General features: G+C 46.3%; 2 protein-coding genes across 17 annotated transcripts in view; both read left to right on the forward strand.

Moving 5' to 3' along the window:
- The window catches only part of NR1H3 (nuclear receptor subfamily 1 group H member 3), a 26759-nt gene extending 16324 nt beyond the window's left edge, over nucleotides 1-10435 (forward strand). For all 6 annotated transcript variants that reach the window (XM_072336988.1, XM_072336989.1, XM_072336990.1 and 3 more), the window contains exons 3-9: nucleotides 1612-1878; nucleotides 4647-4855; nucleotides 5099-5278; nucleotides 5667-5766; nucleotides 6976-7089; nucleotides 7896-7990; nucleotides 8394-10435. In XM_072336988.1, the coding sequence (XP_072193089.1) occupies nucleotides 1612-1878; nucleotides 4647-4855; nucleotides 5099-5278; nucleotides 5667-5766; nucleotides 6976-7089; nucleotides 7896-7990; nucleotides 8394-8540 (1112 nt within the window). In that variant the 3' untranslated portion in view covers nucleotides 8541-10435. The remainder of the gene's footprint in view (nucleotides 1-1611; nucleotides 1879-4646; nucleotides 4856-5098; nucleotides 5279-5666; nucleotides 5767-6975; nucleotides 7090-7895; nucleotides 7991-8393) is intronic.
- A 1188-nt stretch (nucleotides 10436-11623) lies between these two features.
- Nucleotides 11624-20371, forward strand: part of MADD (MAP kinase activating death domain) — a 65367-nt gene continuing 56619 nt past the window's right edge. For 5 of the 11 annotated variants that reach the window (XM_072336995.1, XM_072337003.1, XM_072337005.1 and 2 more), the window contains exon 1: nucleotides 11647-11748. The gene's annotated coding sequence lies outside the window, so the exon portion shown is untranslated. Of the gene's footprint in view, nucleotides 11749-20371 lie in introns of all 11 variants that reach the window. The other 6 variants (XM_072336997.1, XM_072337002.1, XM_072336999.1 and 3 more) reach the window with 2 other exon arrangements.

Here is a 20371-nt window from a genome sequence, read left to right on the forward strand (position 1 = left end):
TATTGAACTAGGACCCATCAGTAAAGTAGAAACAGAGTAGTTGAAAGGGTAAGAGATATAAACTTCCAGAAGTCCTTAAAATGGATTTGAGGACAGAAGAAGAAAAAAGTTAATAAATGCTTTACAAAAGATGCAGGGAAGTAACAAAATGTGGAGAAAATGGTTAAATGGGGAATCTACTAAACATGGAGGACCACGATGAGAGGCAAAGGTACTGAGATGGTGGTCAAGCTTGATACATTTCAACCTTTGACTATGCAAAATGACAAAAATAAGCAGGATAACTAAAATGCCTAATATTCAAACTGGAAAATAATTTCCTGAGATGAAAACTTAAGCCTGTTTGACTCAGTAAAACAGTCATAAGGGTGCTTGTCTGATCTTTAGGTAACTCATTAAAGACAGTCAAAAGATATGTGCTGGATGGACCCATCGCATGGAGTTACTGGTTTACCTTGCTGTCACTCAGAAATCTGAACCCAAGCTTCATCAAAGTTATTACACCAGTTAACATATGTGCAAAAGGAGACTGAGTAACTTGAAATATATACAGGCATTGCATAATTTCTTCTTTGTAAGAGACTGTATGAAGAGGAGTACATTAAATCAAGAGAGGAGAATATCAGAGGCTTAACCTTTCTGCTGACATTTTCCTGATCTCCAGTCTGCAGTGAGATGTGTGTGCCAAAACGAATGACCTGCAGACCTTTGCAAAGTCAATGGAATTGAAAATCAACACCGTGATACTTAAGTCTGAAAACCAGTATGAAGTGAAGAACACTAATAATAATTTCTGAGCTTTATCGAGGCCATTCTGTCTGTAGGCTTTATGAAAGCTGCCATAGAAGGTTCTGTAACCTGAAAGACGTCTTCAGAACATAACGTTTTGTGACAAAATTAAGATCCATGAGAATGAGGTAGGAAAAACCGGGAACTGCTGCACAAGGCCATGTAAAATGCAAGGCAATAGTGAAGACTTTGTTGTTGTTGTTTTTTAATGGAGTAACAAGATTTAGCAAATGAACTCTAAGAGTGAGAATGTTTTAGTTTCAGGAGTGAGGAGCAGTCATCTTGAAAAATAAATGATGGCTTTGGGGTTACAGAAGTTACCAGAGCTCATGTACTGCTTGTCAGCTTCTTGCCCCAGCTGCATGGAATCGCTGTCTTCTATCTTGAAGGTTTTCCCGTGTGTTGAATTTTGAAAGGAATTAGTTTCTGCTCAGTCTTGAATTTCAGCTCCGTTTTTCAGCAGCTATTTGTTAGGTGGCTAAGACATTTCTGCTGATAGAATGTGCAGAACATCATCAGGCTTGAACACATTTTTATCACTTTGATCTGCCCCATAGCAGGGTCAAGTGTAAAGCTATGTCTGCTTACATATATGGCATGGAACTGTTTGGATTATGTCAACATTTAGTTTGTTGCAGAAGATATGCTTGCCCCAAAGGAGTGAAATGGGTGACTTTATCTTTTCATCCATGTATGTAGGAGATAGTGGGTTTGAATGAAAGTATTAGTCATTGCAGGGTATGGGGCCATCATTTGCAAACAACATGCTTCCCTCTTGTGTGTATGTGACTTGTTTGTTTTTTGCTACTGTTCTTCTCATAGAAAACCCCCCGCTGAAGCGGAAGAAGGGCCCAGCCCCCAAGATGCTGGGAAATGAAGTCTGCAGTGTGTGTGGGGACAAGGCCTCAGGCTTCCACTACAACGTGCTGAGCTGTGAAGGCTGCAAGGGCTTCTTCCGCCGCAGTGTCATCAAGGGTGCCCAGTACGTGTGCAAGAATGGCGGCAAGTGTGAGATGGACATGTACATGCGGCGCAAGTGTCAGGAGTGCCGGCTGCGCAAGTGCCAGGAGGCAGGCATGCGGGAGCAGTGTGAGTGCGGGAAGTGGTGCTGGGGGGTGCTGGGATGACGGGGTGGGGGCTGGGCAGGTGGCTAGCGGGGGTGTGTGTAAGGAAGGGGACTGTGAACTGTGGGAATCGCATGTAAGACATGCATGCTTTAGGCTGGATTGCGAGTGAGAAGGTGCTGGGAGCTCAGCAGGGATTACATGGAGAGGTGAGGCTCTTGGTGAAACAACACTGATGTGCTGAGATCCCCAGCCCTGCTGTATTCTTTGAAAACGCTGTTTTGTAAGAACTCGTGGAGTTCTTATCAGAGAAAGGACTCGCAGCTAAGGTTTACACGTTCTTCAGTATGCTGTCTTTTGGTCTGCACTATGAGGTTTGTCATCATGCTCTTTAAATGCCAAAAAGCACTTCCTGTATGCACCTTGTGACAGAGGTCAAGGGCAGCACCACAGTACTGCAGCTGTGTTTGTGCAAACTCAATCTTGCAGCTGCCTTCAGTGAACTTAGTTATTTCTCTCGCTGGACCATAAGGCTGCTGTTTCTGAATATTCAGCAATGCTTCTGCTCACACATCAGAAACAGTGTTCCCCTGTCAAGGCTCCCAGGTTTCACCCCCCTGCTGACCAAGGCTGACTGAATGGGTGTTCACTTAACATTAATTTTGTGTGAAGTTTTTGTGACCTTCAGCAACCAGTGCTGTGAAGAACACAAAGTATTTCAGAAACATCTCTAAAATATACTTCTGCAAAAACTGTGAGCCCCAAGGAGCTGCAGCAAGAAAATGTGCTTTTCATTTTTTGCAAGCTGAAACACAGCGTGCTTAACATATATAATCTTCCACACTGGTTTGGATCAGCTTTACGTAGGCTGTCTCTGCACTGAATCCCCCTGCTTCTGAGACCTACAAAAAGAGATGTACTTGAAAAATGATTCTGTAAGGCTGCCTGCCCATCCTGTTAACTCTTCTGTTGCAGGTAGATACTACTGGAGAGCCTCGTTATGTTTCAGTGTTTGCTCCTTGTTTTTTGGTGAAGACAGGGGATACACTTGAGCTCAGGAAAACTATGTCAGAAGGAATGATTGGGTCATCCTATCAGCCACTTGTCTTGTCAGCACTGTAATCCATGCTATAAATTTGCCTTGTTAATCATGACAAAAAACGAGATTTTTGTTTCCCAGCTGTTTGTATGGAATGTCATTCCGTCTGCAAATTGTTGGAAACATTCTTCTAATTCCCAGACTGAAGTAATTCACGGCCAGTTTATCTTCCTTAAATCAGCATGCACTGTGAGGTTTAATATCTCTTCCATGGAAAACTGAGTGGCTCAGATTACTTGGAATTTGGTGTAGTGAAGGAAGTTGCACATAGGCAGTTTGCGGAGTTTTCTGATACTTGGTAACTTATTACTTAGATATAAATTCTTCATGCATCTGAAACCTAAGGACTGTTTTTGCCTGAATCAGTCTCTTCTGTTCTTAAATTCATACTGTGACTAGCATTCTCCAGTCTTACAGATCATGTTTGATGTGATAATTGTACTGAATTGAATGCCTTTGCTATAAGAATTATCATTTTGTGTATGTGTGTGCCTGCATACCTTCCCTTACCGCTGGAAGTCTGGGATAAAGGTTCATCTCAGCTTGAACATGTTATGCTCTTGGGCTTTCCTTCCAGTCCTGTGTACCGTCCACCTTGGAACACACTGTCACAGTCATTGCCTCGCTCTTGCCTTCATGTTTAACAGAGTTCTTCTGAGAATTGCAAGCTTATACTTGTTCAATTATGGGGCCTGCCTTCTTGTGTAGCATCCATTTTTCCTTGCTTCGTCTGCATGCAAAATGACCAAAGGGTTTTCCAGCAAGGTCAAACTTTATTTTTTATTTTTATTTTTGTTTTTGAAGATAGAGTTTCCCAGTCTGCTTTCTGCTTTTTGTTCATATATCGCTAGCTTACAGGGTGATTTCAGTCTGGCTTGCAGGTAGTTTTTGTAGCTTTGACTTAAGGAAACAACAAAAGTCTGCATCAAAAATCGATTTTTTTTTTCCAATTAACTTAGTTAAAGGCATCTAAATACATTTAACTAATGAGCAAACGGTTCAATAAGAGTTTCCACAAGCACATACCCCTGACTTGTTTTATTTTCTACTATGTTTAATGTAAGTAGTATCACTCTTTGACTTCATGATTGAAGGCTTCCAGCCCAACTCAGAAGGACTTGCATTCCTCCTCTGTAGGATTTATACAGAGCTGTCCTTTCTTTATTCTACTTGCTGTACATTTCTGCTGCAGATGGGCTGTGTAGAGAGTTGTCCTTTCACGGTTCAACTCCATCGAGTATCGACTGACTTTTTAAGAAGAAAATTAGATGGCACAAACAGTTAACTTAGCAATAGCAGAAAAAAGGGAAAACAACAGGATTATATAAAATGTAATGGACTCATCATGATGTGGAGAGAGCACCTCTTGGACTACGTTATATGGTATTTTGGGAAATTGGTCAGTGTTAAAAGCCATTTCTGACACATTCAGGGCAGCATGATGGGAACTTCATGTGTTCACTGTCCTTTGTGAATGTTGTACAGGACAGTACAATTAAAAGAAAGGCAATGGAACAAGTGGAGAAGAGAGTGAGGCACAAATAAGTATCACTATCTGTGTCTTGCACATGAGTGTACATAAGCCAGATGCTGGCAGCTGTAACCTCTGCTTCTCCATCTACAACATGCTGCCCTGTGTTTAGTGTGCTTTCCATTGTTCCTCTATGACTGATCTGTGGCTGTTCTTATTGTAGATGTTCTGTCTGAAGAGCAGATTAGGCTGAAGAAGCTGAAGAAGCAGGAGGATGATCAGGCGCGGACAGTCGTGGTGCGTCCAAACCCTCCACAGCCACCAAGTCCTTCCCACCAGCTGACACCTGAACAGTTAAACATGATTGAAAAGCTTGTGGCTGCTCAACAGCAGTGTAATCAGCGCTCGTTCACTGACAGGCTCAAAGTGACGGTAAATATTCCTACCAGTGAAAATATATAATAGTAAGAATAATAAGGAAAAAGTGGAAGTATGAGGAGTCAGGGTTGGGGGTGAAGTATTGGGTAGAATGGAAGTGCTTGAGGCATAGTTCTCTATAGAACAACTGATATTCCAGCATGTTCAGCTCATTTTCTTTGTCTGTTCACTTCATCTTCTCATCCTGTTGTTTTTTCATCTTTCACATATATACGCTGTTTCTTTCCATCTCCACAGCCATGGCCCCAAGTTCCTGACCCTAATAACCGCGAAGCAAGGCAGCAGCGTTTTGCTCACTTTACAGAACTTGCAATTATCTCTGTGCAAGAGATTGTGGACTTTGCCAAGCAGCTACCTGGCTTCCGGGAGCTCACCAGGGAAGATCAGATTGCTTTATTGAAGACATCTACCATAGAGGTGAGAGGTCGTCTCCACCATAGTGTGTAGTAACAAAGATAAAAGGGTCTGGAGTACCCACCTTGCACAAATGGTTTTATATCCCTTTTTCTGGGATGGCAGGCTGAAAGAAAGACCTCCGCTCTGTAGTGTGAGGCTATCCTGGCAAAGGGCCATGGAGAAGAATGAGGAAAGAGCCTTGGCAGTGGAAAGCAGATAATCCCTTCCCAGGAGGAGACGCTGCAAAGGGTGCAGCAGAATTTACATTGAAATTTTGAAGCGTTCTGAGAGAATCACACTTGGTGGTTTTTTCCTTTTTTTTTTTCTTATGTTTTCTCTCAACAGATTATTAATACTATGATGTTCTTTGCTCTATTGAAGCGTATCTAACTGTGATCTCTGGTTTCAGGTGATGTTGTTGGAGACATCTCGGCGCTACAATCCTGAGATTGAGAGCATCACTTTTCTGAAGGACCTGAGCTATAATCGGGAAGACTTCGCCAAAGCAGGTGCTGCATTAGACAGGTGTTTCTTCCTTCCCTGCCTTGTGTTCCTTCATCTTTTCATTTTTCTTGTGGGCTGCTGGAAATAGTGTATGGGACTTGAAGTTAGATGAGGAGCTTAGAACAGGGGCAGATCAATGGCCCTGCTCTTTGCTTTTAACAGAAGGATCACTGCAATTTCGGAGAATAAACAAGAGCTGTAGAGAGAGACTGGGAGCAAGGAAGGAAACAATCTTGTATCAGGATAAGTGAAAAAGAGTGGTAAGAATCCTGTTATTTAGGGATGAGATAGCTGTGGTAGAAGGGACTCAAAATTGATACATTCTCATAAGAAAAAGCTTTAGTGGTCCGCAAGACTCAGAAGTTCAGCTGCTGTGATTCTTTCTACTTTCCACAGACAAGTTCAGGGTATCTCAGCCCTCCAGGCTGCTGATGGATTTCTAGGAGCTTACTGCCACATCACGCCACCCAACTGCACTTTCAAACTTTAATGCTCAGTTTCTCATGACGGAGGTTCCAAACTCCAGGGAACTGAACTTTATTTCTTTTTCAGCCTTTAGTAAATACTTTTCCTCCTCGATGCTCTTTGTGGTAGTTTTTTCTTCAGGTTATGAGGAAGACAAAAAGAAGGCAGCCAGGGAGATCCCCTCTATCTTGTTCTTACACACTACAGGAAATGAGACTTGGAAGCTGTTTTAGGGGAAAGGCTTAGTTTTCAGCATGCTTGTACAGCAAATAGCACGAGTAGACGCGGTAGGACAGGGTCTAATGTATTTTATGATAGAATAAATGTCATTGTACTTCTGCCAGGCTGCTATCAAAGAAGGTGATTGTAAGTCTAGAACAGGATCTTCCGCAGCTCTACCAAATTTTTAAGGTAAAGGAAATAGAGTAGTTCAGACCTCTTGGAACTGCTTTTTCATCTCAAAACTTCAAATGAATCATCGGCATGGAATTAAAGCTTTATTTGCCAGCAAGAGGGCTGCCAGGTTTGCAAGAGATGGCGGCGTAGAATAGAAAGCATAGATTTTATACATGTGGGATTTTGTCTTTGGGGTAGACTTACCTGAATACTGATGATGTGTCTGCCTGCCTGTCTTCCCTGCTCCCTGGCATACTGAGTGTGTTTCTGACAGCTTATTCTGTGAGATGGAGAGAGAGAGAGAGAGGAAGCGATAGCCACTACTGACCCTTACACTCTTCTGTTTGCTGCAGGTCTGCAGTTTGAGTTCATTAACCCCATCTTTGAGTTCTCAAAGGGAATGAACGAACTACAACTCAATGATGCTGAATATGCACTTTTAATCGCCATCAACATTTTCTCTGCAGGTAAAAAGCCAGGAGGATCTGAAAGGCTGCAGCACTGAGTTTCAGGGTAAAGGAAACAGTTAAGGAAGATTATGGAAAGCAGAGAAGTAATAGAAAGTGTAAGATCTTAGGATGAACGAGCATGTTGTTACTTCTGCTTGGAGTATTCATTATATAATGAATCTTCCAGTGCTGCCTAAAGAGAAAATCAGATTCTTGTCTGAAGATGTGTGTAGCAAAATCTGCCAATATTGATCTACCTCATTTAAAAATTGGTATTTTACTGTCCCTTTAACATGTTTGGAGTCTCTGGTGTGCGATGGGTAGCATGGCGTGAGTGACATCTAGTGGCCAAGTGCAGGTACTCTGAGAGACCAGCATTGTTCTGGGCCAGGAAAGAGCTCGGAAAAGAAGCTGCCTCTACTCCTTGCATCTGTTTTCCGCGCCTTGTGACCTGAAAGATCAGAATTATTTATTTGTTCCTGTTTTCGGACTGGCTTAGCCGGTCTCACCTGAATAACTGCAGCTTCTCATCTTCAGTCAGACACAAATGTGAGACCAAAAAAAATCTATATAGTGCTTGTTGGTCTCTATAACCTTCTATCTCTACAGGAATCAGATCTGACTCCCTGTATGCATTAGACATGATTGAAAAAGAACAGTCAGAGAAAGCTGGCATAGCTGCTGCATTCACAAATGACAGTCCCAGCTGTGCTGGGTGAATGCTAGACGAGTTTTGGGGAGAGACAGTACTGAGGCTAGACCAGGGTCAAATCTAGTGATGCTGCTTGTAGCAACCTGCTTAATTCTAACCTGCTTTTTGGTAGACCGACCGAATGTGCAGGACCAGTCCCTGGTGGAGAGACTACAGCACACCTATGTGGAAGCCCTTCATTCTTACATTTGCATCAACAGACCAAACGTAAGTGTGTCACTGGAACATCCCTGAGATGATACAACCTGAATTTGTGTTTGCACAGGCCTAGTTGTGACAGTAGTGTCAAGAACTCTTGCTGCCTGTACTGTCATGCTGTTCCCTTCTGTGGCTATGTGATAGCAGCTGTAAATGGAGGATTTGTGAGCTGTCACAGCCTGCTGTTCTGCATTGTGCTCTCTAATTTGCTAGCCTGGAAACTCTGGAGTTTTGGGCCATGGTGTTGTGATTGTGTTCTTCATGCTGCTGCCTCCAGGATAATGCTGGTTCTAGAGGAAACTGCGTTTGACTATAATGCATCATCCACAGTGGTTTGGTGGGGTTTGTTAGTTTTTAAAACCCAGAGTTTTAGTGTGGATTTACTAACAGCTGTCAATTTCTGACCCTGCAGGATCACCTGATGTTTCCACGGATGTTAATGAAGCTGGTCAGTCTTCGGACACTAAGTAGTGTTCACTCTGAACAGGTGTTTGCCCTTCGGCTGCAGGACAAGAAACTCCCTCCCCTGCTCTCAGAAATCTGGGATGTGCATGAGTGACCGCGTGCTCCCAGGGCACTGATGTGCCGACATAACGCCGTGTCCCAGCCTTTGCTAACGAGAAGCCAGCCTCCCCTCTCCAAAGCACTGAACTCTGGGCTAGGCAGTGCAGAGAGTGACAAGCTTGGGGTTTCAGTGTTGTAATGAGACTATGCAGGAGGCAGCTGGGGTAGATCAGGTGATGGGGGTTGGTTTTGATGTAGTGCCCACACCCCAAATGAATAACGCGAAACATCTGAAAACGGTAGAAATGAAGACTCTCTCCACACACGTACACCTCTTTCTTCGGTCTCTTTCTTTTTTCTAAGCATGTCCTGGGGATTTGCTCGTTGATCCTTTCCTCTCTCGTTGATTATGAAAATGAATTTGCAGGAATTTGCCAAACCCTCTCTATTGAGAGTAACCCAGCTCAAAAGGCTTATGCAGGGTCCCCAGTGTACCTGGATCTGAGGAGCTCAGGGAAGTCAGTGTGTATGTTCTAGGGGTTTCACTGGGTTTCCTATAAATAAAATATCTTTTATGTACTGCCCTTTGCAAAGATTCCAAGAGAAGTAGCTGTTATTTCTTTATTGTGAGACTTCATCTCTAGAGTTGCTCTTCCATTCTGGCCTTCCTTTGGAAAGAGGATTCCTCTGATGTTGGAACTAAGTGATCTTTAAGGTCCCTTCCAACCTAGGCTATTCTGCAGTTCTTATGTGTAGTGCCCTTTGTCTAACAGGGAAATCTACTGGGTAGGGAACATTTGTACACCTGAAAAATGTCAGGCATAAAGTAGAAGATTTATTTTTTTCAATGTAATATATCACAATTCTATCTCACGCTGATTTGCAGCCAGTTCACTTTACCTTTGACTTGCTAACAGCTGGAAAGCTTTAGTTCAAAACAAATCAGGGCATAGATTTTTTTCTGTCTTTAGGAGTGGAAGAGAAGAGAGAAAGGTGGGAAGGACTGGTACCTAGGCAAGGTAGATGTGGTGGAAGGATCTCCAAAACTTCCAGGAATTTGGAGCATATGGCATGTGTTCCAAGGTGAGTGTGAAGATGTATTGGCCAAAGGGAGAGGACACGCTGCACTTAGTGGAATATGTGGGCATTGCATAAACTATGGGCTGCACAACTCTCAGATCAGGGGCCACAGGAATATCAAGTGTTACTACATCTGCTTGCATCTTCTTCCTCATGCCAAAGTCTTTCCAAGGTACTTTCTCAAGGTTCCAGTGGTTGTGATGGGATACGGAGGTCCCTGCTGTATGAAGAGTGCCAACTGCTTTAGAAGGACGCTTGGGTCTTGTATCCTTTCTTCACGTTGGGCACAGTGAGAGCCACACTGGATTTATGCCCCGCCTTCTTAAGTATCCACATCCAAAAGTATTCTAGGACTTAAAGCAATATGTTGTCTGACAAGAGAAAAGTACTGTTCCAAAAGATGTTCCTTATTTTCCAAGAAACAACATCTTTTATGGCTGATCTCAGAGATGTAACCTGAAGTATCCTGGTAGTTTGGTCTCATGGGTCTTCTCTATCATAGGGGTCTGTTTGCTTGCCTGGTGAGCATCCCGAGAGCCTACATTCACATGGCTCGTGTTGGTTTTTTTGTTGGTTTGTTTTGTTTTTCCTTTGGCTGTGTATCTGAGCGCTATGCCCGTGGTGAGGGTATTGTGTCCATTTTGCACTTGAGGTTGGTCCCTTGCCACTGGCCTTCACTCTGCACCTTTGTAAAGCACTTGTAACAATCCGTAAAATAATCTGTTTGTTTTTTTTTTTTTTTTATAACTCATTGCAATTGCAAAAAAGAAAAAGAAAAAGAAAAAAAAAATCTTGTTTAAATCTGTATTTTTAACTAATCTGTTTGAGAAATGTTAATGTTTATATAAAAGAATAAAGCCTAATACAGGATTTCGACATTCTCTGATGCCGTCATTAGACCGGAGGAAGGTGGAGTAAGTTCTTGGTGTAACAAACCCCGAGCTAATAAGAAAGTGAGGATATAGGTCGGGGAGAAGCAGGAAGCAGTGAAATAAGTAACAGTGCAACACCATGCAGGTTCTTTGACCTTCAGCGTGGGATTTTAGACCAGTGTTCACCCTCCTATGCTCTATAGCCAACAAAGGTGGATAAAAGAGCAGGTCGTGAAGCCTGTTTATTACCTATACCTGTCTCACTTTGATTTGTGGGCTGCATTCAGAGTTTAACTGTTTTATTCCACGTGCTCCACTCTACTTTTAACGTAGACTGGCTCAACAAAGGTGAAATACGGGTCCAAGCGGATAACTGCTCATGTGAGGCTCACAGGGAGTGAGGGGGGGCAGTGAGCAGAGCTGGGAGGCCAGACCAGCCTTGGATGGATGAGAGGACAGCTGGGCCCTGAAGGGTCTGCTGACAAACAAGGCTGTCAGCAGCCAGAAGTGAGGTGGCGATGGAGTTGCTGCCTGGTGATAGGCACTTGCTGCCTGGTGATAGGCTTTGAAGCTGCAGCCTGAGCCACTGCCATCTCATTTTTTATTAATTTGAAGAGAAACGCTGCATGCAAACGTGGATTTTGAAGTTGCAGCCAATAATCTTGATGGCACTGAAGAAAATAGATTCTGCTCCACTCTGGCTTCTCCATTCCTCTTCAGTATCCTGGAAGCAAAGATAAGTCCTTTGATCTTACTTTTTTACGATATTTATGATTTTTTATAATTTCTAGTTTTATAACCGCTTCTCAAATGGGAGCTGTTAGCCCAGGGAGGTCAGTAAGTGAGGAGATGTGACCTGCCTGGAGACCAACGGCGCCGCCGCCCCTAGTCTCCAGAGTTGCTCATTGGGCGCTGGAGAAGCTGGTGCGCTTGAAGCGCATCCCCGCTGTTCCGAGCACCGCATCTCCTTGCTGTGGCAGTTCCCAGCCCCTGCCGCTCGCGCCGGCCTTGCTCGCGCGGAGCCCATCCTGGCAATGACGCCGCACCTGGGACCCGCCGCGCGCCGGCGCTTGGTCCTGCGGGAGCGTGCAGCGCTGCCCCTCAGAGGAGCACAGCGCCCCCACAGCGCCCGGCGGCGTGGCGCCCACGGGCGGGCGGTACCTGCGCACCCCTCGCCGCCGGTGCGGGTGGTTCGTTCCGCCCCTCCCTCTCTCCCTCCCCGCGGCCGGCGGTGGCGCGTTCCGCTCCTGGCGCTCGATGCGGAACTGCTGGAGCGGCGCAGAGCGGCTGGGGACGGCGGCGGCGGAGCAGGTGAGCGGGAGGGGGGCTCGCCGAGCCCCGGAGCGCGGGCACTCCGCGGGCTCTCGTCGGAGCTGGGCGCGAGACGGGCCGGGCGCCTCCTCAGGTGCTTCGCCCCGGCCCGCCCTCTGCCGCAGCTCGGCCGCCCCCCCCCCCCCGGCCGGCCGGGCGCTGCGGTGATGCTCGGCAGACGGCGAGCCCTTCCGCGGGGCGCCGTGCGGCGGGGTACGGGGTACGGGTGACGGCCGTGGCTGCGCGAGGAGGGGGCGCGGCCGCCGGTGGACGTGAGGGGGCGCGGGGCACGGCGGCGTGCTCGCGGGCGGCAGCCCTGGGCCGGGGGCTGTCCTGCTGCGGGGCGGTCAGTGCGGGGAGGGGGGAACGGAGGGGTGAGCGAGGTGTGTGCCCTGCGGCGGCGTGACTGGAATGACGCTTTCGCTCCTCGGTTTGCAAACAGCGGAGCCTCTCGTTTCCCGAGACAATAGAGTCGGAAATCCACCTCGCGTTAGCTAATCTCTTAAGAAATAACGTGTAAATCGAAAGCGTTTTCCATTTGGAAATGGCCGTCACCACTTAGCCGTGCCGTGTTGTCAGAAGGGAGAAGAGCCCTCCGCGATACTGTTTGTGTGGAGTCACGATAACGAAGCGCTCGGGGAAATGACAAGCGTTGGAAGAAAGCGATTCGCTCTCAGGCTTTTCTTCTGTCCCCTTTCCCGCTGAGGGCACCCATCCGGCACGCTGCTGTCGGGCACGCACCGAGCAGCGCGTGCTGCACATCGCACCCCGGGGAGCTGGGACGGAGCTGTGCGTGTCGGCGCGCTCTGCTTCCCAGCCAAGCCAGCCATTTTCTGCGTGCGGCGCGTAGCCCGGGCAGCGCTTCTGCTCACCTGCGCTCCGTGTCCTTGCCGTGCTCCCCGCAGCGTCGCTTATCTGCGCGGAGGCTGCTCCTGCTGGGCAGGAGTGAGTGGATGGGGAGGGCGTGCTTTGGTGTCCCGAGGGTCATACAGGCAAAGCAATGTCATTCAAGTACAGGTTGTTTGGGAAGCGTCTCCATTTTTGGCCTTCACGCTGGTTGAGCCTTGGGAACTATTTTGGGCAGGCACAAGAAGTACTAATGAAAATCTGCAACCCTGACACATCAGGGAGAGCATCCAAGGCAACCGGCACAGCAAAAATGCAGCTCTTGCAAGATCCCGTCTTGCCATCATCTGATGGCATGTTATGTAATTCTGAACCGATCGATGATTACAGCTATACATTGTTCTTTTGCTTTATGCTGCTTTATAGTTGGGAACTGTATAGCTCTCGAATCCAGTTTAATCACTTTGCTATTACTAAGGAGCATGTAAGTAATAGCAAAGTGATTAAACTGGGTGATGTGGTGAAGTTTAGAATGGCAGCGAACCAAAGGCTCTGTAGCAAGGTCTTCTGGTTTTGAGTTTTTATAGGAAAACATGATTGAATATCCTGTGGGGCCAACCTCTTCTGCAGCCTGCATCCCATCTGCCGTTCCTTTGGAAGGAGGCAGGCTGTGTCTGTGATGAATGAAGTCCAGCATCAGTCTCCTCAGAAGGATGCTGGAGATGGGGAAATAAAAGTTCCAGAGATGTTAACCAGGAAGCCTTGCCAGAATAGCTTTTTGCCTTATTGGATATGGGGATTGATGGCTCTGTGGGATGTATCAGTGCGTACCAAGTTTTGCCTAGAACACTTGTTTGTATTGTCTTTCTGAATTAAATGAGAACTGGCTTTGACTTGATCTGATTTGGGGCTGGGGACACGGAGGCTCCTCGTTTGTAGCTCTTTCTCTTTGATCTTGCCTCATCAGACCGCCAAATAGGTATAGGTGGGATGTGTTAGGAGATACTTCTGCAGAGGTGCTCGGTCTGGTCTATTTAATATCCTGTGCAATGAGTCAGTTGAAAAAACAAATATTTATGAAATAAAAAGGGTGTAAATTTGAGTCACTTGGCACCGGTTGAGTCACTTGGTACTGATGTTACCCGTAGATATGTTACCATGGCACACTGAAGTGCTTTAGCTAGGAGGGTAGTGCTGCCTGCCCACTGGGTGGAAAGTGATACTTCTCTGTCACAAGTAGGTAAGGAGCTGAATGTTTCACTTACTTTCCATTATACATATGTTACAGCCTGGAGTAATTCCTGCTGGTGTCCTCTGGCCTTGCTGTTGTGACATCTGGATACGTTACATTTAAGATGCATTGCAGTGCAGCCTCTTTGCTGGAAAGCCTTTGACATCGTTACTCAACGCAAAGGCAGAAATTGCAGGATGCAGCTTATGAGTGTGGGTTTGCAGAAGTGAGGAAAGGCTATAGAAGCAGCAGGAGCTCTCCGTATGTGAGAAAGCATTTGAAAGCTTGAATCAAATCTTAATGTGCAAGATTAAACTTCCACAGTTTAAGCAATCTCCATCTTTCTCAAAGTGTACATTCTCATGAAGGGAAAGCATTGTTGGTGACCTAACAAGAAGTGAACTAAAAATAAGCAGCACAAGGCTTCATTGGAAGAGAATGTTCTTAGTGGGATAATCTGGTAATGTGTGGAATAATTGTGGTGTTTGTTTGATCACAGAAGGGTATGCAGCTTCTCCTTCTGCTCCTTAAGAGCTATGAAGAAGCATGGTGATGACCTTCTGTGTTCTCTCTGTAGCTGAGCCTCTGTACTTCTGTTACTCTTCGCTCTGTTGGCTGAGAGAGAAAATAATTCGGAAGATGGGAGGTTGTCTGTCACTTGGGGACTTTAAATCTGTAATGAGCATGTGAAAATTGCTGCTGGTTATCAAGAAATGTGCTCCAGATTTGTTTCTCGGAGCTGGACTAATTGACTAAAGCTGCAATCCCTGCAAGCTGAAGACAGGCCCACGTGCTGCTGTGAGCTCTGGTGTTTCCTCACAGCTGAGGGCTCCCAAATGGGGGGCTGTGTCTTTTGAGGCCAGAGCCCACGGAGTTGTGAGGTATTGTGTTAATTGCTGCTACATTTCCTTTTCTCATCTGCTAGCAGGACCCTTGTAATGATGTAATAGTAAGAAGAGCTGCTTGCATGCACCCAGAGTTCCTGTTCTGAGGCAGTTCTCTTGCTGTGTTCTTAGGGACTGCAGTCAAGTGAGATACTGGTGCTTTTCTAGGCCAGCATGAGAAAAAATGCATCAGAGTGACAGCAAGAAACAAAGGTTTGTGGTTTTCTTTTCTTCCACAGCCTTCAGTGCTCACAGCTGGGGCAGTCCTCAAAAAAGAACCAGCCGTCACCTTGCCTCGGGTCAATCCTGTGATGTTTGTTGTGATTTCTCTCTTCTGTGTTGTTTATGACTTAATTTCTGATTACTTCCCCTAAATGGTATTTGTGAGAATTGGGATATCAACCTTGTCTTTTTTTACACGGGGGCAGAGATAGCCAGACTGTCAGTAATGCATCTGATGCCCTCCAGAACTGAGCGTTGTCTGATGAGCAGAGCAGCCTTTTTTCCTTAACTACCTTTTGTTTGTAGTATCTGTGAGTTCAGCAACAGTGTTGCACAGCATTGCAAGCCCTTTATCATCTTTGTCACTGTCTTTATTGCATATTACTTCTGTCTTTATGCTAACTGAATCTCTCTCTGCCAGTGCCAAATGTTTGTCCTTCACCTTATGTGTAGCTTTGACACCAGTTTTGCTGCATCTGCTTGCAGGGGTTGTTATGACTTGCTCCAGGGATGCTCCTGTGGGATAAGGTGGAAAGTTTTGCCTCCTTTGCCTCATCGTGTCTCATCAGGTAGTGGGAGCGCTTGCGGTGATGAAGTTACTTGCTGCATTTCATCAGAATTACTTTACACAAGGACATTGGGCTGCTCTGCTGCAGTGTCTGTATCAGTTTCCACTCAGTAGCAGTTAAACCATGCCTGGGGCACTCGTGTTCTTCCTACAGACCATCTTGCTTCTCCCTTCTGACTCATATGACGGACCCAGCAGATGTGATGCTTCCCCTCCCTCTGCTGGAGTGACTCTGGGAGGCCCCCTCAGCCCCTTCTGCCCCTTGCTGGCCATGGGGGGTGCTGGAGGCTGTTCTTGTCTCTTGTGGGCTTGGATCACGCTTTGCTTGTGTTTATGTGTGGGTGAGTGTAACATGACGTCCCACCTAGCACAGCTCTGGCAGAAAGAGAGTGGGCTTTTCTCTTGGCTCTGCTTGCAGCTTTGACCAGCTGGTACTATCGTTTGTCACAAAAAGTAGTAGTAGGATCAGGCTGGGAGTAGGAATTTCAGCTCTTCCCCGGTGTTTATGAAAAGAAGAGGAAGGCACATAGACAGGAGTAATTAAGGTGAGTGGCACATGGTGGGAGAGTGAGGTGAGGCAGAAGTGACAGGATCTTGTGAGTATCAGTACCATGGTAGAGAACAGCTGAATAACTAATTTATTTCAGAGGCTTGTGTTTATTTTCCTGTTCTCAGCATTTCAGTGTTTCTATGCTGGTTGAATTTGCCCCATTTCAGCCTCATAACCAGCTTGGCTTTGTTGTGGGAGTCCTGTGGCATGTGGTGTGTGCCAGTTGTCCCGCTGTGGCCTGCATCCAGGTAAGAAGTGAATCCCTGTGCCTGGCAAGGGGCGGTGCTGCCACAGGGGTCCTCTACTCAGGGAGTCGTGGCACAGCTTGAAACCTGCATACGGACTGAAGCTGCTGGTTGCTGCCTCCTGGCTGCATGTCTGCCCCACATCTCTTCCCCTCTCAGAGGAGGCTCTGAGCTCCCACAGCTGTGGGGAGATGGGCAAGAGTAAAGGCTCTGAATAATTCAGGAGCTGCGCTTGCACCCAGCAGTTCTCGCAATTTAAATACCACGTGCTCCGTTGTCTTATTAATTCTTTATGGCCGTGCATTTGCACTGTCGGGCTTCAGGAAGAAGCTGCTGGTGGCTGTGATACGGGCACTCTGGCTGACTTGTCGTGTGCCAAGCTGATGGAAGTGCCTGGGCTGCTCCGCAGCAGCTGAGGAGGTTTCTTAGCTCAGAATTTGAGTTGGAAGCTGTTCCAGTTTAGAAAAGAGCATAATCCCACAGTGTCTGTGGCAGGTGAAACTAGTTTAGTTCAGGGGCTTCCTGTAGGTTTTGACTGGTTGTTTTTTTCTCGTTGCAAAATGTATGAGCAGATGCTGGTGGAGATCTGAGGGTTGATAAAGAGCTGGCGAGATAGAAATAAATGATGTGGCTTTTGTATTTTGTGATGGCAGTGTCATGCAAGGAGGGGGGAATGGACAGTTTTGAAAGATGCAAAGGGCAGGGAGCCAAAGCGCTTATGTTGCTGTTGTGTACTGCAAATCTGCAGAGATTAATGTTACCTACAAGATGAATTTAAGCGTGATCCATGCAGCGCAGGAGGACTGGCTGGGCTGGCAGAGGGTCCTCCTGCCAGAATTCCCGTTCTGTGAGATGGTTACTTGTGATCTGCAAGAGGGGAGGAGAGTAGGGGCTGCAGCCTGAACCAAAGGGCTGCCGGTGAAGGCGGGGCCGAGGCTGCAATCTGTTGTTATTTTCCCATTAATGACGGGTAACGTAAAAATGTGTGCTTCTGCGCTTCTCCTGCATGAATTTATTGGTGGTGGTTTTCCCCAGGAGTGCAGTAGAATAAAATGAACTACAGTATTCACATTCCATTCTTCCTCACCCTCTTGTCTCTCAAGGCCAATTGAAGGGCTCTTGTTTGTTCTTTTTTCTTCTTTTTTGGAAACAATTAGCAGATGAATGTCTGAGCCGTGCAGTTTGCAAACACCTGCTGCTGGATGCAGCTGTGCCCCTGGGACAAGGGCTGCCGGATGTTTTCTGCTATCTGCAAGTTACCTCTAGGATTGCACATTTGTGCTGGCACGCTTTTGTGCAGCAGTAAGGAACCAGCAGCATCTGCCTGCAGGAGCACTGTGTGTGCATGTAGGGGAGAGGATCTCATCAGCTGCGGAGGGTCCTTGCTTTCAGTGACCAGTAGCAGCTTCTGATCCACGTAGCATTTGTGCACATGGAAAACCTTGCTGGTGGGGAGGCTTTCGGTGTGTTGTGGACGCAGTGGTGCCACCCAGCTCAGGGTCTGCACTGCCAGGGTCAGTCAGAGCGTACCCCGGCAGTCATTGTGGCTGGGTTGAGGCCTGGTGGCAGTGCCGGGAGCCTTGGTGCAAGGGGTGGAGCGTGGCCACTGTGCCATAAATAGATCTAGCACGCCGAGATCTGGGCACAAAGATTGGGTTGCTATGGAGATTGAGCTGAATCAGATTACCTGCGGCTCTGCTTTTACAGCCTGCGCATATGTGGTGGCTGCGTGGTCTCGCGTGTGCGGCAGGCTGCTGTACCCAGGCTGGAACCGGGGGAAGCAAGGAGCAAAGCAGCTGAAGGGCCGGCATATGCCAAATCTGTTACCATAGCAACCAAGAACCTGAGCCAGGCTGGCTTCAGTCTTGTGATGCTGTAGAAAGGCTCCTGTCTCTGCTGTGTGATACTTCTGCCTGTGAGCTAATTCTGGTTGGGTTAAGTCTGTCAATGCAAGATGCCTCCATTTTGCTGGAACACTGCTGTGCAGGCTAAACATATGATCGTACTGTGTCAGGCATGTTTTCAGTGGGGCAAAGAGGTACTATCACTCTGCCGTAGGAAAGGAGGAAATCTGTGCATTATTCACATTCTTCCAAAGAGCTTCTGAGGGTGTCTTTCTGTATCTCCAAAGACAGTTTTCCCATTCTCTGGGTTTTTTTTCAATTCAGTTTAGCATGTCCTTTTTCTCAACCTTTATGGATATGTGGAAAGTGCAAACAGTTGGGATGCGTCTGCTGCTTCATCCATAAGAAACTCTTACTGACTCAGGTGATGCTGTCCTCCATGGAGGATGCTTTTAGAATATGCCTTTAGTCCTCTGCTGGGCTATTTCTGAGACTTACAGCTACTGCTATGGTGTTTCACAGAGCCACCCCTTCATTGTAGGCTACCCATGCTAGACCATCGGCTGTTTTAGGTAGGTTTTCAATACTTCGAAAATGGCTTTTTTTCCTCCCTCAGTTGTGCCAAAGTGCTGCTATCTGTTTAAGAGTCATGCACTGCTATCTTGGCAAGGTGAATGCTAACAAAAATCGAAGCAGCTGCACCAGTATAGCAAGTCCATCCAGATCTGACCTCAGAAATCCTTCCACCTTCTGTCAGTCTCTTCCATCAGGTTCAGGAGGAGGAGGTGTTCCCAGCCCCATAGAATCTAGAATCATAGAATCTTTGAGTTGGAAAGAACTCTGAAAGTTTCATTTAGTCCAACCCACTCTTCTGTATTGAGCAGGGGCACCTACAGCTAGATTAGGTTGCTCAGAGCGCCATCCTTGAGTGTCTCCAGGGAGGGGGCATCCACCACCTCTCTGGGCAGCCTGTTCCATTATCTCACCACCCTTATTGTAGAATGTTTCTTCATGTCAAATGTTTTACTGATATCCAGGTAGATGATGTCAGTGGTTCTTCCCTTATCCACTGATGCATTAAACCATCATAAAAAGTGACAGAGTTGGTCAGGCAGGATTTGCCCTTGGTAAAGTCCTGCTAGTTATCCCATATCACCTCTTTTTTTTCCGTATGTCTTAGCATAGCTTCTAGGAGGATCTTCTCCCTGATACTAAGGTGAGGCTGACATGTTGGTAGTTCCCTGGGTCATTCTTTCTACCTGTGTATATTTTTATGGATAAAACTGCTAGCAATATTTAATATAGCTGTTAAGCAGTGAAGGTGTAAAATGGCTCATACGAGATGAGAGCTGAAAGTCTGCTTCTTTAAGAGCTTAGTGCAAACAAAAAGAATGTGTGCTAAAACAGAGGTAATGGCTGGAAGTACACAGACTGGGAAGAAGTTACCAAAGCTTCAGTGATGAAGTTCCCTTTGAGATTATTAAAATGTCTGAAAATGGATCAAAACTGTCATGAATAGTTCGTGCTGTTGTTCAGACTGTGTTGATTTCATTTTTACAATGAGTGAAATGCAGTTCCTGGCCACACAGGTGAGGCTGGCTGGCTCTGAGCTCCATGCTCCTGTTTCTGAGTGCCAAGCAGACAGCTCTCCTGGCTCACTCAGGGTGCATAATGTAGCAAAAGGAAGCCTAAGTCAGCCAAGCAGTGGGTGTTGAAACTGCTGGCCACATTTATGTCTGCTTCAGCTTCCAGTTTAGTTTGATTGGTGTGAAGTATCTTGATTTCACAATAAACAACACGCTAAGGTTCACTACAGATCTGAGCTGGGTACAGATTGTCTTGGTTGGGTATAGATAGAAATCCAAGATGTTCCAGTGACGCTTTAGAACTGAGAATTTTGTTCCTTCTGGACACGGTTTGAAATCTGGTCTTTTGCAAGATAACATTTCAGTGTACCAAAATTCCTATGGCTTCTGCCCTGCAATTTTCACTTTGTCCTTCATAAACGCCCTCTTTTATGGTCTTAGAAATTAACGTCCCACTCTGTGCTCCTTACTTATGCAGTCAGTAAATTGTATTGTCTGGTGTTGATTAATATTCTAAGATCTGTATACTATCAAATTGTGAGGTGCATTTATTGTGCCAGGTGAAAGCAGGAAACAATGGCAGGACAGACCTCATTCTGCTACCATTCTGAACTGGGGTACTCAGAAGGCAGGGCTTTGCATCTGCC

The sequence above is a fragment of the Excalfactoria chinensis genome, chromosome 5, assembly GCF_039878825.1.
Source record: "Excalfactoria chinensis isolate bCotChi1 chromosome 5, bCotChi1.hap2, whole genome shotgun sequence".
Lineage (NCBI taxonomy): Eukaryota > Metazoa > Chordata > Aves > Galliformes > Phasianidae > Excalfactoria > Excalfactoria chinensis.